The 18,096-nt window shown below is 39.9% G+C and overlaps 1 protein-coding gene across 1 annotated transcript in view; it reads right to left on the reverse strand.

Moving 5' to 3' along the window:
- NKAIN3 (sodium/potassium transporting ATPase interacting 3) overlaps positions 1-16,315 on the reverse strand; it is a 326,199-nt gene extending 309,884 nt beyond the window's left edge. Inside the window, exon 1 of the mRNA XM_065751928.1 lies at positions 16,145-16,315. Coding sequence (XP_065608000.1) covers positions 16,145-16,198 — 54 coding nt within the window. The 5' untranslated portion in view covers positions 16,199-16,315. The remainder of the gene's footprint in view (positions 1-16,144) is intronic.
- Positions 16,316-18,096: the final 1,781 nt, after the last annotated feature.

Raw genomic sequence — 18,096 nt, forward strand, 5'->3', positions numbered from 1 at the left:
GGTAAATAAAGAGAAGATGGTTTAATGGCTGAATTTGTTTTTTCCTTTAGTCTTCACTTAAGAATAGTCTCAACTGATGGTAGAATTAAAAAAAAATAGACGTGAAGTTTTCAAAGCAGCTAGGCTATATTAAATGTATTCAAAGATAAATAAAGAACATGTTGAATATATTTCAGCCCCATTAGCTTTCTTAAAGGTGACACAGGGATAACCAAAGATGGGAAAAAAGGAAAAGTGTAATCCCTATACTTAAACCGGGAAAAAGAAAAAACGTCCTATAAATTACAGAATACTGAGTTTTATGAAAGTAATGAGTCCAATGTTTTTCCTTTTGTTACCTTAACATAATTTATGAAAATGCAGTGTAAGTGCAAGTGTCATGAGAAGTAAAACTGGTTAAATATCTGCATTATAAGAATTTTGACTAATGCTTCACTGACAGGTAGATTAACTGCATTTTGCTGGAAGGTTTGTTCTCATCCATAGGGAAAATCATCTTACAGATTTACAAATTACTTAGCTGGTATAATAAAACACATACTTAGTAGGTTTATAGACAGTATGATGGCAGAAACAAATTTAGTCATGTTAGAACACAATATTCAAAATGATTTTGATGAAATGGGCAAATGGACTAAGAAGAAAAATGCAATTCAATACATTAAGTAGGTATGAATACAGCATAAATTAGTAATAAACAGAAATACCAGATTGGAAAAAGTAGGACAGATAACAGCTCTGTGGTTTTAAAGAAGAAAAAAAGAAAAAGAAGAAAACTACAGTGGCATCCAAGACTGAGAATATGTTTCTAAGACACTGCTAGACATTAAGAAGAAATGGGCCTTGTAGCAAGTTTGTGATAAACTATGAGCACTCCAAACCAAAGAAATAGAAGCAGAGAATGTGACCTCGGCAGACTTACTTGTTTCATTTAGAATCTGAGCTATAAGGAGGGCCACTGCAATCAAGACAACCGTCAGAGGTCAGATGAGGTTTTGAGGGCTGGAATGATGTAGCAACAGAAAAAAAGAGCCTCACATGCAAAAGTACATCTTGTATTTTCTTCCTATCAGTCTCTCACTCAGCCTTTCAGCTGCTGTTTTGTTTTTTTTTTTTTTCTACTATTAAAACTCTTGATAACTACTTTTTACAAATAACAGAATACATGCATAAAACAAACATATTTGACATAATAATAAAACTATAAACAAGGCCTTTTGATGAAAACAATTTTCTGCTTGCCATTAATGAGATTCCTACTCTTCAAAACATAATTTTAATTCACAATTTTATAAGGGAAAAAGTGTTGCATCCTAACTTTGCAGGGAGTTGTATTGGCACAGACAGATTTCACATTCATATACTAGAGCTGACAGCAGCTGAATACTACATTGCTCACTTTTTCATAGGCATGTACTATCTAATTTACATCACAAAGTTGTGCTGTAACTGCTCTGTATTTTTATTAGCTCAGGGCAGGAAAACTTCAACATCCCAGGCAGCTGCTCTAGGATGGCAAAGTCCTTGGCATGGACAAAGCTGAAGCAGTAGGCTAGAGATGATTTTACTTAACATATACATTTGTAGAGGTGGTATAACATCCTGTGATAAAAAATAAAAATAAAAAATAAAATCATTTTGGCATATGTCACAACTCTACAAAGAGGTTCTTGTAATGAAGCTATGTCAGTGCTGCTAAGACTGCAGCTTGTAATACAGACAAAACCTAAGCAATATTTTAGAAGGCACAGAGGTTATAGTTTGACAGTTGGACTAGATGATTTTAGAAGTCTTTTACAACCGTAAAGATTCTATGAGTTTGTGAACACATACCACTAAAATATCAGTATATTCCAGATTCGTTATTATATCACAGAACCACAGAACTGTAGAGGTTGGAAGAGACCTCCAAAGATCATCTAGTCCAACCCCCTGCCAAAGCAGCTCCCTAGCCCAGGTTGCACAGGTAGGCGTCCAGGCGGGTCTGGAACGTCTCCAGAGAAGGAGACTCCACCACCTCTCTGTGCAGCTGTGCCACTGCTCCGTCACTGCACTGGGAAGAAGTTCTCATGCACATTTGGGTTGAACTTTCTATGCATCAGTTTGTGGCCATTTCCCCTCATCCTACCATCACACACTGCTGAGAAGAGTCCAGCCTTATCCTTTTGTTGCACATCCTTATGAAGGTTTTTTTGTTTTTTTTTTTTCAGCTTGAGCATGTTTCCTTTTGGTCTTTTCTGGAATCAGGAGCAGCCACAAAAGACCACCTGCCTCCAAACAGAACCAGTAGTACATATTCTTGATCAAAAATCCACATAACTGAACCCCTAAAGCCTGAGATTTCCTTACTTCATTTGTATGAAGAAATAGAGTAGTTTTTAACCCGCACATTTGGAAGCAAAAACAGTAACAGAAGGAGGCAGGACAGATGAAAATGTGCACTGTCCAAACCAGAATAATAAATCTTCCCCCATGAATTTCAGTGAGAATATTTCTCTTATTTTTCAAGAGGACAATTAAGCTAAAACTTTATTCATCTGCATAAACTGAAAAGTATGCCTGTATCTGAAAACACCATTAACGCTGCTCAGGTTTTGTCCATCTGCCTCCATGCTTACCACTCCTTGAGACAAGAACTGAAGTGATGTATATTCAAAAATCTAGTATTCTTAGAAAAGTGCCTATTTACTACGGTCACTGTGAGATGTCTTGGTTCCAGCCTTGAAATGCAGGTTTGGCTCACAGTGCTTTCTCTCTGCTGAAAGGTTAAGACTGAATCTATAATGTTGTCAGTTGTATTATCACTATATACTATAAAAACAGGCAAGCATGACACAACCAAACTTTCTCAAATAAAAAATCCATCTTTGTTCTACAAAAAAGTATGAACACTTCAACCTCAAGTCTAAATTTTCTGAGTTTGTAAGCACCAGAGAAGAAAAGCTTAGACAAACGGTGATCTTGTTTCAGCCGTGAGCCTGGGAGTCATGTTTTTTTCCTGGCTTTGACTCAGCTTCCCTATGGCCTCCAGCAAGGTCTCCTACTCACTGCAACAGCAGTAAAAGGCAACAAATCACACATTACAACAGAATCTGCCCCTTAGTTTCAACCAAGCCCTTGAGGACTAAATTAAGTTTCTTTGCTTGCAGGAACTATACAATAGATTTAAATAAATACATTTGGTGTAATCATTCACTTTCAATACACTTAAAGTTTATTTCATATATATATATTTTCCTCTTCTATACACTAATCATTAACTTTCTGCTCTCTAATTTGGATGGTCTAATAAGCCTAATTCAGGATCTAGCAGATTGAAGTCACTGGATTGCAACTTTTGCTTAAGGTTACTCAGTGACAGCAAAATCCAAACACCTCTGACTCTAACAGTGATTCTTAAGTCAGAATTAACATAAAATACTTCAATGTTAATTTTAAAAGCTCATTCAACAACAAATGTTTAGATAAGAGAAAGAACACACATCTAATGGCATTAATTTTATTGAGGTGCATCTCAGTATCAGTGGGTCTGGTTGCTCTGACTGTAATCCAATCAGTCCAGGCACAGTCCAGCTTCATGTAGAAGCTCTGTGGATGAATTAGCACAGTCCTGTGCCTGAGCTATGTTACTCTCAGCAGGGTTATTGACCACGACACCACACCAAACTAACTCTATGGTTCCCAGATGCAAACTGCCTTGCCTCTGGCCATTTTTAAGCAGAATGAACATGCAACTGTCTCCATCAATTTGTGTAAGCAAGCAGACGCTGCCTCTACCTCCTTCTAAGTTCTTTGAATTCTGTATATGTGCAAAAGAATAACTAGTAACCAGAGAAAGTCTCATTTTGCCACACAGAGACAAGATTTCTAATGCAAAATTATAACTGTGTGTCAATAAGCATTCAGATAGGACACAGAAATGTATTTCATAAAGACTGTGTATGAGGCTTAAAGACATCATTAAATAATAAAATGACCTCAAAATCTGAGGTATTTGCTTTCTTATCCAGATATCAGCATATATTAGCTTCTGAAATCTGAAAAGCCTTTGTTCCCAACTAATAAAATGAGAGTAGAAGAGTCCTTGAAAGCATCTTAAAGTAATGGAAGACTGAATAAGACAGTGGATAAGATACTTCTAGTCTAGCAAAAAATGCCATTATGTTAATAATAGATGACCAGCACAGCTCAGCATGATGTAGGGATCCATGAAATGTTACAAAGCTTAAACTTCACGCTATTGAAATGCTGGCTGGTAACACTGACAGAGTCAGTACGTGTGAAAGAAATCTTCCCTTGAGGATATCTAGTGGGCATACTCTTAACCACAGTGCTGTTTAGATTACAAAAGTCTACTAATTTTTGCAGGCTCCCTAATGGCTCAATGATTACATCTAATGACACTCTTTAATAGTGTCTGTATTCGTAGAGCCCAGCCAATGGCACAGCTGCCTCAGTTACAGGTGCCCCACAAGTAGCAATACTGGAGTGGAAGGCAGTTGGCATCCTTAGTTCCTGCTGCTCTCAGCAGGAGATAATGTTGCTCACTCCTGTGAAGGAGGTGCTCCTTACTTGGCACAATCAGACTGGGAAGTGTCTGATAGTTTATGTTCTTCAAAGACAAAGTAATTATCCCTTAAACACCGATGTAATATATTGCTTTGTTTTTACAGGAAGGGAATTGATCTTGAATGGGCTGCTTTGAAAATCATCCTTCTACCTGCAGAGTTGTGATCCATCATGAGATGTGCTTTTATCATTCAGAGAAATTCAGGTGTATCTTAGACATACATCCTAATCTAGAGGCAACCTCAGCCTCGTGCTTCACACGATTTCTGAAAGTGCAAACCCATTACTGGACTTGAGGCATTAATTACTTCAGCTTCTCAACAGATGAATGAACAAGGTGAAACCTTAGCAGAATCAGAGCACTCTGGCACATCTGGTGTGCGTGCAAAATGCATGTCAGCCTAGAAACCCAAATCTCACAGAAAACTGAGACTCGTGGAAAAGCATCTCTGTTACTCGGGGAGATCCTGGATTAACCTGAACAGTCTTTTGGCCACAAGGCTCTGCAGAAAGAGTTCCTGGGCTTTCAGTGTAAATAAGTATCACATACTAGATGACATCTGAAACCAGAAACTTTTGGCAGATTCAAAAACACAATGAAACTATTTCACATTGCTCTTTCCTACACTCTTTCTAAGTTAATACAAGCTTGTTAAATACGACTTTAAAAGGCTACAAGTAGCATTGTTCTTCAGTCATCATGCAATGCAATTAAAAAAAAAAAAAAAGAAAAAAAATCCAGGACATGTAGAAAAATTCAGTAGATCAGAAGATGTACAGGTTTAGTGCCCACTCCATCCTTGTCCCACAACAGAACAAGCAACAAGGTGCACATAGCTATGATAAGTGAGTCAGTACACATTCAGCTGATTACGGGTGCACAGGCTAACAGGCAATAATTAAAAGTTGAACACATTTATCTTTAAGGCCAGGTTGGATGGGACCCTGGGCAATCTGATATAGCATTTGACCTTGCAATTGGCAACCTTGCCTGTGGCAGGGTGGCTGGAATTTGATGATCCTTGAGGTCCCTTCCAACCCAAGCCATTCTAGGAGTTCATGGTCTTAACAATGTCCATTTAACTTGAAATAAATAAATAAATAAATAAATGACTTTCTTTTAGAGAAATGAAGGACTATCAAATTCATTCAATTTAAATCAACTCTGGCACTTTGTGGTTAATTTTGGTAGAACTTGGTCAGCTTTGTCTTTCATCAAACCACTATGATTAAATTATACATTAGAAATAGGACTTAAAGCCACTCAAAGCACATAAAATATTTCAATACACTTAAACTGTTTTGTGATATTTCACTGATGTTTGGGTTTAGGCTACTGCTAATCACATATCTGATCTGTTATCACAAATAGTGACTGGGAAGGACTTCTTCCATTCCAATGTTCCTGTTGCAAGTTCTCTCACAGCAGCATTACAGTAAATTACACTACTAGCTCAGTTATCACTCATTACCCATTGTTCATATTGCTGCCTTCTCTAAATTAACCACCCCTTTTTCTAATGCTGTGCAATCAATACAAGGTGAAGAACCACAGCTACCAGTGGTTTAAACTGAGTGAAATCCTATTCTTGCTGTATGGAAGTGATTCACTCAGATAACAACCCTGCACTTGGCTTTTCTGTAAGTGAGGAGAATTGGACCACAGTACCATATAATTTCTGCACGTTTATTTTTTCCAGTGGTGGAAAAGATGTTAGAGAAATACACGCGTGGATCCTCCAGACAGGAGGGTTATTCTTGTTTACGATGGCATGCTATTCAACAGTTTTATTTTTTATTTAATTATTTTTAAACTGAGAATTCCATCTGCTGTTGCAATTGCTAACACCTTTGACACTTCCAGTTCTCTCAAATGTTTCTGTATTTTTATCTAGGGGTACAATTATGCGACAACATAAACACAGTAAGAATATTTTCAGGACGAGGAGAGCCTTAATCCAGATGTTCACTGGGTCACTTTGAGCCACTGGTCTGAGGCTAAGATGAACAGCATCTGAATCCTACTTTAATAGCTGGTAAAAGTTTAATAGCTGGTAAAAGCTGGTAAAGGTTAAAGCTTGGAACTTGTTATGAAGGTGCTGGGAGGAGAGCTGGGAACCAATCATCTTGCTCAATAAAAAAGAGTAGCAGGCTCTGAAACAAAATGGAAATAGTATTATCATTTCACAGCTGAGCACTGGAGCATTCTATATTGATGAGAAGAGGAACAGTTTATCAGAAGAAAGATGAAGCTGAGCACAAATCAGCAACTTCCACCAACATAAGAACCAACCGGAAACACTCAGAATTGCTTTCAAATGTGGAGATTTTTTAAGTGCACTCTGAACATGCACATTAATGGATACACTGAAACAGGTACCTTAAAAATATACAGCTGACTGATTATAGACTGATTAAATAATCTTCAACACCTGTAGGGATCGTGAGTAGACTGTCCTTCTTCAGTTCTCTGAACAGAATATCTTTATCTGCATTAGAGGACGGAGAGGCTTTTGAGGTTTTTATGATGTAAATTATTCAGACAATCTGTAGAAGCAGTGAGCTGTTCCCGTTAAAATCTAAACACACCCTGATGCACATTAGATAAAAGTTATTTTCTTAAGATCTTGGGTTTGGTGGAACCTTAGAAAGGAATTCCACACTGAGTTTAATCTGTGCATAGAAAAGAGCTCTAACATCTCACCTTGTTTATAATGAACTTTTCTACAATTCTTTCCCTGCTCCCACTATCTCCCCCTCACTATAAAAATATATTAGGATCTTTCTGTTCATGGTTCATCTTCCAATTTCTTCCTTCTTTCATCTGGACGTTCTTCAGTGCATGTCAAAACCCTTCTTAGGGAAGTTCTATTTGGCTCATTCTCAAACATATGTTTTTTCTATATGTTTATACTCGCTCACAGCTAAGAACTTCATACTAATAACACACACAAAAAAAAAACCTGCAAGCATTCAAGAGAGTCACACTCAACACAAATAATTGTTTTCTGATCACTCAAAATTTTCCTTTTTACTACTTCTTGGTGTCAATTTCAATAAGAAATAATTTTCTGGACAAGACCATTTACTTTATTAAGTAGAACACTTTTCTTTCTACTCTCATTTTACTGCAACACTGGCACTTGATAGTTGGAATGGGGTTTGCTGCTGCTTTTGCTTGAACTTATCATTATGAAGAACCTATATGTACAAGAATGACTTTCAGGGATTTTAATGAGAGCTGGAGGGCATACAGCAACTTGTAAGAACAAGTCCCAAATCACCACAGTATTAAAAAAATCCATCTGAGCTGGGATTACATGCAAGTTATGACAGTATTTAAAGAAAGACAAGATGATAAGGAAGTATAGTAAAAAATAAAAAGACTAAAATAGAAACTTATACTACATTTTTATTACCAGGTTCTTAAGCATTCCATATGTTCCTAAGATCAGAGAATAGTGATGAAATCCAGCTAACAGACCTGCTAAAGGTACAGATCCTTGGTGAGATCACCAAGGTTTCACTGGTCACGCATTTAAAGAAATAATAATAATAATGAAATAAACTGCTGGCATTACTCCTTTAGGGAATGGAAAGTCTCACTGAGTGCAGCAGTGTATCACCAGAAACCTGCCAACACACCCTTTAGGAAGATCCACATTGACTATTCTTGCTAAGAACTGACTATCACAGATATGGAGAAGGCCGAGGTACCCAGTGAGTCCTTTGCCTCAGTCTTCACTGTCAGACAGGATTCTCACATTTCTCACAGCCCTGAACTTCAGATCCCTGCACATTAAGGGAGCAAACTCCAGCCCCCACTATATGGTCAGAGCAAGTCCAAGACTTCCTCATGAATTGAATGTATATAGGTCTATGAGGTCAGAAAACATGTGTCTCAGTGTCACAACCAGAGAGCTGCTGTCAATGGCTCTTTGTCCCAGTGGAGGCTGGTGACAAATGGTGTGCATCTTGCGACAGGTACGCTTTAACATTTTCATCAGTGCCACAGCTGATGGGGTTGAGCACACCCTCAGCAAGTTTGCTGATGACACCAAGCGAGCAGTGAAGTTGACACAGTAGAAGGAAGGGTTACCATACAGCGGGGCCATGATAAACTTGAAAGGTGGGCTTATGTGAACCTAATGAGGTTCTACAAAGTTTTGCACTTGGGTAAAAGTAATCCCAGATGGTTATAAAAGACTGGGAGAAGAAACTTTCAGACCTACTGAGAAGGACTTAAGGACTCCAGTTGATGAAAAACAACATGAGATAACAGTGTGCACTCACAGCCTAGAAGAGCAACAGTATCCTGGGCTGCATCAGAAAAGGGACAGCTAGCAGAGAAAGGAAAGGAATTGTCTTTCTCTACACAGCCCTTGTCAAGGCCAATGTAAATCCAGGTTTGGGGTCCCCAACATAGAAAGATCTTTAGAAGAGGGCACAGAGGAAGGCCACAAAGATGATAAGAGGGCTGATGGAGCTCTGCTATGAAAACAGGATGAAGGAAATGGGCTTGCTCATTCTGGAGAAGAATGCAGAATGAGACAACATTCTCACTGTGGTGTTCCAACATTTAAATGGAAATTATAAACAGCATGGAAATAAACTTTTTATATGGGTAGGTAGTTTTAGGATAAGGGAAAATGGTTTTAAACTAAAGGAGGGAAGGTTTAGATTGGATGTCAAGGGGAAGCTTTTCACTGAGAGGGTGGTTAGGCATTGGCACAGGCTGCTCAAAGAGGCTGTGGATGCCCCATCCCTGGAAGTCTTCAAAGCCAGGTTGGATAGGGCTGTGGGCAACCTGGTATGGTACTTGAGTTGTCAACCCTGCATGTGGCAGAGTGGTTGGAACTTGATCTTTGAGGTCCCTTCCAACCCTATTCTACAATTATATGATAGATGAGGAGAAAACTGCTTCATTTTATATTAATCTAAGTGGATTCAAGATTCAAAGCAAGAAATTTTCCACTTGCTATTGCCTGAATTTTATGTTTAAGGCAATATATACTAAAAAAAAGTAAGAAAGATTTTCTTTCTGACACATGGAACAGATGAAATTCACACAAAATCAATGCAATTTTTAAACATTATTTTTCTTTTTGATTTAATGTGACATGAAGTTTATAAATGCCTCCCTATACTTGCAACCCAAACTAGGATAGCATTTCCAGTACTGCAAACTTCATTACTCTGTCTTGCTAGTGCCACTGAAATTATGACCTGAAGAAAATATAGACAAAAAAAAAAAATCACTCCAGCCACTCATGGCCACCTCCTTGATCCTCCTAATATATCTTCAATAAGAGAAAATTAGGACTCATATGAGAATGATATTTTTATATTGACACCATATCAAGATGGCCAACATTTCATGTAAGTCATAATGACTTTTGCCCTTACTTGACTTGCAGTGAATTTCAAAACATGACCTAGAGGTGAAAAACTCTGTATCGTATTATCAGTCTCTTGAACCACACAGTCATTACTGCTTCTTTGTATTACTCATCTAGAACCAAAAACGTGTAGTTCATTTCCCCAGACAGATGAAAATAACAGGCTCTCTGCCCCAAAATGTCAGCAGTCTTGCTTAGTGATTAATTACAGGAGAAAATGAATAAAATATATTTTGCTTCAATACTAGCAAGCTCAAAAGATCTGACAGTGTATTGTATCACAGAAATTCTTTCTGAAATTATAAATAACAAAGTCATCAAAGCTACTTGTCATTTAATTTAGCAATGAATTTGGGTTTTCAGAGATTCAGCTGAATACTAGAATGGTTATTGCCTTTTTCAAGCCTATTTCTATAGTATTATGCCCACAACGAATTAAGGAGCCAATTATCTCAAAACAGCCTAAATTACTGTGTATTTTAAATATCCTCCTAATGGAGGCTTGAATGCCTTTATTCATTATGCTTCAGCAAAACTTTATAGTCACAAGATAATCTAAGGTGAAAATTAACTCTGAAAGTTACATGGTAAAACCCTTACTCATGGCAGGGCCCAACACATCGGATATACTTCAAAGTCAATAGTGGAGACACAGCAGCTTTCCTGTAAAACATGCTCCAGTGACTGCTTTCACTGTGACTTCTCCTAACATTTTGATCAGAATTTTCTCCTGGATATGTTATCTCTCCTTCCACTATGCACATCTAATAAACAACTATCTTACCAATATCTGTACTGAACATGTGAGCTGATGCTGGTCCTAATCACGTGAAGTAAAAAACCTCCACTCACTTCTCCTGTGCCAAGAGAATACCAAGCCCAGTCACCTGTGTGACTGGTTGGATTCTTTGCTCACCTAATCAATTAAATTATTTTATCTGTATGCAAGAATAATTTGGACATTACAGAGAAGCTAAGATACAAAAGCTTTTCCTGGAAAATAAAAGAATGGTGGGTTGATTTCTTATTACTAACTTAACAGACTGGTCCCCAAACTGAAAGGATCCACTTTATATGTCCAAGATGCATATAAAGAACATAAATCTTGAAAAACGTGATTTAAAATTATCTAGTCATAAAGTTTATATTTCAGATTAAGATCTCAAAAACCACAGCAAGATTTAAACACCATCCAAAGAATTGCTGCTGCAGTCAATCTCATTTGATCTATAGGCACAAAACCATTCTGTGTTGAAGTTCAAGACCTACCCAAACTCTGTTTGGATCCAACAGTGTTACCCTTCTGAATTTCTATGATTTGAGGTTTTTTTCTCAAAAACTCAATCTTCGCTTCCCAGTCTCAAAAATCTTGTAGTGGCAGAATGTAGCAGATCTTCAAATAGAAGCAGATTAATTCCACCCTCCAATATTCTTAAAATAAATATTTCCAAAATCTGCTGTCCTTATCAACAGGAAGGAGAGCTACATAACGTACAACTATCAATGAATTAATTTCCATTATTATCTATTAAGACCTTAAATCTTTCACTTAAACACTGCAGAAGATATTTTTTATATTTCTGTGTAACAGTAGACCATCAAAGAGCAGTAAGGAACCATAGCAGAGTAGCCCGCTGTGGTGAATAAAGCCAAAACCAAAGAAACGTTGCATGGTTTCTGTAGCAGACTCACCAGTTCAAGAAGTTTCAGTCAGCTCCACAAGTCCAGAGTTCCTGAGGTCCTGATTTCACAGGTTTGGGTGACTGAATTGAAAGAAGTATGGCACACAGCTTTTACAAGAAGGGAATTTCACTACTGAGGCTGAATTGCTGGTGCGTGGAACAGTTAAATGTGAAGTGGTGATGCACTAAAAATGCGTTTTAATAACAAGCATCTTTCGACAATTGTATAAAACCAGAAAAAGTGAAAAACATTTACTGGCAGTTGTTACTCTTTCATTCCTGTCAATGGAAACCCTGAAAAAGATACAACCTACTACATATTTTGGATTTCAGCTTTGAAAGATGTAACCCAAGCAGTTGCTTGGACACAGCCTATTACTACTAATGTTAAGATTAAGGGCATTCACATACCTGCAAAACAAGCGTATCAGTCTCTCAAGCACAGCCACTAGCAAAAGTTACATGATTTCAGAATGTTTTTTGAGTTACTTGAGCAAAACACCATTCCCTCATCAGTTTTCTCAGCAGGAAAGCATCCTACAACCAGAATACTGTTTGGGGCTAAAAACCCAATTTCACTCATCCCTGTTAGTGCAGTGCTTGCTCCCTCACACTTCCTCCTCCTTTATCAGTGGACAGATGCTTCATCTCCAGATCAATGGGCCAATGATCCTTTTACTAACATAAAAAGATGCTACAATTTATCGGTTCAGAGATTTTACCTACTCAATTTATCAAATCTCTTGAATCTGTGAGCTGTTAACTAAGTAACTACTGTCAGCTCTAATACAAAAGCACAGACAGCCTAACTGTAAGACAGTCAAAAGGCATATTAATAGAAGGTAGTTTACAGCTTTATAAATCATTATCAAATGAGATGAAAATCTGTGCAAGGCAACTTTCACTTCCTCACATAACTAAAATTCCAATATTTATAATAAATAATAATAATAATAATAATAATAATAATAATAATAATAATAATAATAATGAAACGTTACATTTAGTCTAATTTAGACTAATTTACAGTCTCAGCTCCAAGGGTAAGGATTTTGCTTCTTTGTTATAATTAATATTAATTACAATCACCATCATGAATATTCAGAGAAGGATGAGTTTGTTAAAACAACCAACTACAGTCACCAGTGACTTGGTCAAAACATAGGTATACAGAAGCTGTGTTTCCATATATTTCCTTATGGGGTCTGTTGACACAAGCTATTTGGAAAGTAACAGGTTAAACAGGGAATAGATTGCTCTATGCCAACAACTAGGCCAAACATGGGCTGCTAAATCAGCATCTATACAATGAACACAGTGCAGCAAAGAAAGAGGCATGAAATGAGATTTTCAAAGCTGTAAAGGAGACTGAGCACCTTCTGTTCATATTCCATTCACTCTTTTGAAAATCTCATTCACGATCTCTGTTACTTATAGTTCTTGGTGCTTGCTTATCTTTACACTTCTAGGTAGCAGAAACTTCCACTTACTGTAAATGTTGAAATAAAATTATCCTGCAATGGTAGTTACTCAGAAACACATTTTCAAAGCAGCATGAAGGCTTCCACTGTGTGACACATATTAGCATCAATTGGATTCACACAGCTAAATGTCTCTGCAATTCTTTGCCAATTTACCCCTTCCAGAAGTTTATTATTATTATTATTATTTTATTTGCTTTATTTTTTTAATCATTTTGCTGTTGCAGTTTTCACCAGCATAGTGGCTACTCTAGAACAGACACCATCCCTGACATCTGCTTTAATTTTCTACTACAGAGGAGGCCAACGTCTGTGACTTCTGATGGCACTAGTGAGAATTATGGCTGCAATCCAAAGAACTCATATATTTGTATGATATATTTCCCAGACATATACATAGCTCCAAATCATCTTTTTATGCATAAATCTGTCATTAAGATACGCACACACTTCTGAGTTATTAGCCTGACAACTTTGGAAATGGCATATTACAATGCTTCACTTTGAACACTGTGACAGAGATCACAGGGTTTAAAAGCAGGGAGCACAACACTGCTGCTCTTAGGCAAAATTCCCCCAGCTTCCAGGAGCAAAGTAAACCTGCAGAGGTATACGGAAGCTGCTCAAGACAGCATGCTGTTATAGAAGCTCTTTCTGTTGTTAGAAGCTGGTGCCACCCAGACAACTGCCTCTACAATTAACTCCAGAATCCCACGTCACACACAGCGATGGGGATGCACACAGATGGGCGTGAAGAATAAGAATATATTTAAATGGTATGAGACTAACTACAGAACGACTGTGGGATTACTGGATTCAATATTGTGATGTATTTATTATTGAGTGGAAAAGCTGTCAATCAGAAATATACATTTCCATGAGTCAAAATGCAATTGAAAACTATTTTCACGTTACGTCAAAGTTGCTGACAGGCAAACAGCATAGAAGAAAATCTTATTGAAGTTTGTACACTTAATTGTTATGGGTATGAGTATCAGAGCGTCACACTGTAACTGCTGCTCTTCCTGGCTTCTAATTCCTCACCCCAGCAGCACACAAATACAGGCGCCAGACAGAAGTCAGGGAGGAAGCCACTTTCAATAACAAAGAAGCTGTGCTATGAAGACCACAGCACATTGCATCTTTCTTTCAAAGAACCAAACGTTGGGTGTGAACATATTTCCAGGATTTTGACTTTTTACTTCATGCCATTTTATATCAAATAGAACCTACTCAATATGCTACAGTATGTCTACATGGTACGGCTGACTGGCCAGATGCCATAGAAGGTGTTGCCAATCTTATTTTATAAAGTCCATCTTTCTCAGATGATATCTAAAGGTCAATCCTAAGGTTCAGGTAGAACTGCTCACAGACCCTTATCTGATGTTAGCAGAGTATGATTGAGGTAAATAATTTTAACATACCTACCCATCTCGTCTCCTAAAGTTTTTCTCCAAGTTGTATAAATCACCTGTACTCCCAAAACCTTAGAAATGAGCAGTGCAAGTGCTTTGGCTTTTGTAATGTTTTAACCTAAACTCTAAACTAAAAGCATGCCTTTTACCTCCCCATAACTGGATGCAAGGGAACACAGGTGTTGCATCATGACAGCAACGTCTGGGGATGTGGCTGTGTCCACACTTCATACTCATGACCTTTGAGATGATATAAAAGCCCTAAAGCCACCCACAGTGACAACTTCCACAGGTTCCCATTGAACACTTCCACCACTGAGAGCACAGGAAGCACCTGAGCTCTAAGTTCACGTCTCCCAAGATTACACCTTGCATCTAAAGCACAGCTCTTATTCTTAAATGAAAATGAAATGAAGTGAAAGCATTTTGCCACGCAGACATTTATCACTGCCTGAAAGATATGGATACGACAGCAGAACATTATAAAGCAGGTAAGTACAGTAGAAAAAGCTGCACATTAAAGTCATTTTTGGAAGTTGTTACATGATCTGATGGGTCTCTTATAAAACATGAATCCTTTCTTGAAAGATTTTATATGCATTTCTCGGCAGATTATGGTGGCTATTCACACTTTACTTCAATTTTTATAGCCTCCAAGTAATTCTCCAGAATAGTAAATACAGTTATTATAACCTTCATAACCGGTAGAGGGATATATCTGAAGAAAAAGGGTTTCTCTCTCCTCCCACACGCACTGAAGTAAATCAGGAGTGATTCTCCTGCAGTCAGTAGGAGCTTCTGTAAAACTGATGCAAAACAAGAAAAAACAAAGACCGAACGGTAGAAACACATCTCTCCTCACAGCACAAACACAATGGCACGCCTGCCCTGCCTATGGGTACCACCCAAGTGCCTGCACCGCTCAGCTCCATCCCATACCTCGCACCCAGCACAATGGAGGTACAGCCGTCGGCACAGGCACAAAGCCCCGACACGAAGGAGGCTGGTCAAGCCAAATACTCGTCTGTGCCGGATTTAAGCAAAGGGAACTGATAGAGATAGCTGGGGAAATCCAGAAAGCATTCAGACGGGGGAAAGCGGCCAACGCATCCCACCGTCCTCCTGACGGCCACACGCGCGGCACAGCGCTCCTCTTAGGAGGGGTCATGTGGCAAATCGATGAGTCCGAGTCACGAGAAAAATGTTTTTAAATCCTCTCGGGACCAGGGACCAACCGCCGAAGGCAGAGCACAATGTCATCACCCGGCTAACGAGCCGGAGGAAGGGTTATCGCTGCTCGGGGCTGCTTCGCTCTTGTGACAACTCTGCTCTCCGAAACAAATACGCCAACTTCAGTAAACAAAGAAAGGGAGACGCGTCCTCCTCATCTCAATTACCCTCTCAGGAACACCGAAGCAAAGGAAAAGAAACCCCGGGAAAGTGCAGGAGAGGACGCGCCGGGAGCTTCCAGGGAGGTGAAAAAAGAGATCAGCGGAGGATGGCCACGGTGTTCCCCCGGCCTCGCACCCCCTGTCCGCACCGCAGCCGCTCCGGCCCCGCACAACTTGGTCCCCCCCGGCCGTGCCCGCACTCACCAGCTGCAGCGAGCAGAGGAAGATGAGCGTGCAGCGCCCCGTGCAGCAGCCCATGGTGGCGGAGCACCGCGGCTGCTCCTCGCCTTCCCTCCGCGCTGCCGGGCGAAGCGGGGGCTCACCGCATCCGGACGAAGCGACCGCGTCCCCTTCCCCTCCTCCTTGCCGTCCTTCTGCTTCTCCACCTCCTTTGTCGGAGGGGCAGCGGCCCCGCGGAGCGCAGCCGGCAGCGGGGGCTCAGCCCGGCTCTGGGGAAGGGGCAGGGGGTGGGCGTGTGCGGAGCGAGGCGGGGCGTGTTGCGGGGACGGGGAGCGGCGGAGGGCGGGCGAGGGCCGGGGGGGAGTGGGTTGCTCTCTTCGGGGTGTCCCGGGGACGCGCGGCTCCGAGCGGGGACGGAGCCCACGAAGGGAGGAGCGGCTGCGGGTCGCTTGTTGCGGGAGCCCGGGGAAAGTTGACGGGACTTGGGCGGGGAGCGGCGGGGCGGAGTCTGCCCTGGAGCCGCCCGCGCGTGTGGCTGCTGAGGGAACCCGGGGCCATTGTTCGGGGTGAGCGCTCCGAGCCGCTCGTCATCCCGCAGCCTTGGGTGAACCAGGCGAGGAGGGCACATTTTGGCCACAGAGGTGCAAAAGGAAAATAGGTTAAAAATACATAAATTAATAAAGCACATTTTCCTTTAAAGTTCTTTCTTATAGACGGATAATGTGTCACTACCCTATTTTTTCCCTCTCCGACAAAGTACGGATAAATCAGGTGACTTCTCACAGGCATTCAAGGCCCTTAGAGAAAGTGCTTTCCCGTAGCCTGGTGCTAGCTGCTGCTCTGAGACACCAGCCCCTGCCAAGCAACGCGAAGCTTGCCCGGAGGAATAGATAATCCTGTGTGAGGCATTGTAGCGAGGTGCCTGACTAATGTCTCCATGAAATATGCAGTATTGTATCCCTAAAATAAGTAAAACCTTCAATGTATGCCTTAAATAATATCCCTAAAATAAGTAAAACATTTAATGTATCCCTTAAATGGTAGTGACAGTCAGATAATTACAACATTACCCCAAAGTTCTATTGTGTCATGCTACGTTTGGAAAGCTGCTTTTTCGGGGTTTTAAGTCAGAAAGTAGTGGTGTGGTTCTGTATACTGCACCAAATGAACCAAAATAAAACAGATGAATAAAGCAGGTTCTGCTCGCCCAGGATATGTGTCTGGCTGGCTATCTGCGTGAGGACTGCAAAATACACCCTGTGTTGTGTGATGTGTGACACTTGAATAAAACAGCTTGAGTTCTGAATTTCTCCGTGATGCATTTAAGATAAAATTCTTTCCGGGCCTAAACTTAGTAAAGTTACATGATCTGGGAACGTATATTTTGAAGGAATAATGGGAGTATATTGAAAAGGTGATAGCTGCCAAGACACTGCTAACCTGAACAATTGTGGGTAACTGGATAACTATACAGAAGGGTTAGAGTTCATGTAATCTCTCTGGACTCTGCTGAAATAAGTAATGTACTAGCAGATGTTTTTAGCTAAATGAAATAAATAAATAACAAGAATTTTGCTGTCAGTAGGGAGCCAGGTGAAGGAAATGACAAGAGATTTTACTTGTACTGACCACAGTCGGACACTACTTGTATGTCAGTGAGTCCATAACTTTTTTCCCTCTCTCTGTCCCCATGGGTAAGTACTCTTCTGGGAAGTAGGTAAGCCTTTACCTTTCCTAATCACAAGAAAGCCAGTACCGTCCAGCTCCAGGTTGGTGTCTGAGTGGCTTTGTTAAGCAGAAGCTGTCTGAAAGCCTGGGTAGGATGCACAAGCCATTCTGGACCTGTCCAAGCACTTCATGTAGCGGTCTGCTGAACTAAGTGGGTAATGCTGTTAAGAAACAATAAGCGTTCAAACTGTCTTCCAGAATATGAAAGGCAAAAAAAAAAAAAGAGGGAGAGAAAATAAAGGTGTTTT

This window comes from Cyrtonyx montezumae, unplaced genomic scaffold (genome assembly GCF_038088225.1).
Source record: "Cyrtonyx montezumae isolate F1298 unplaced genomic scaffold, pur_monq_1.0 scaffold_8, whole genome shotgun sequence".
Taxonomy (NCBI): Eukaryota; Metazoa; Chordata; class Aves; order Galliformes; family Odontophoridae; genus Cyrtonyx; species Cyrtonyx montezumae.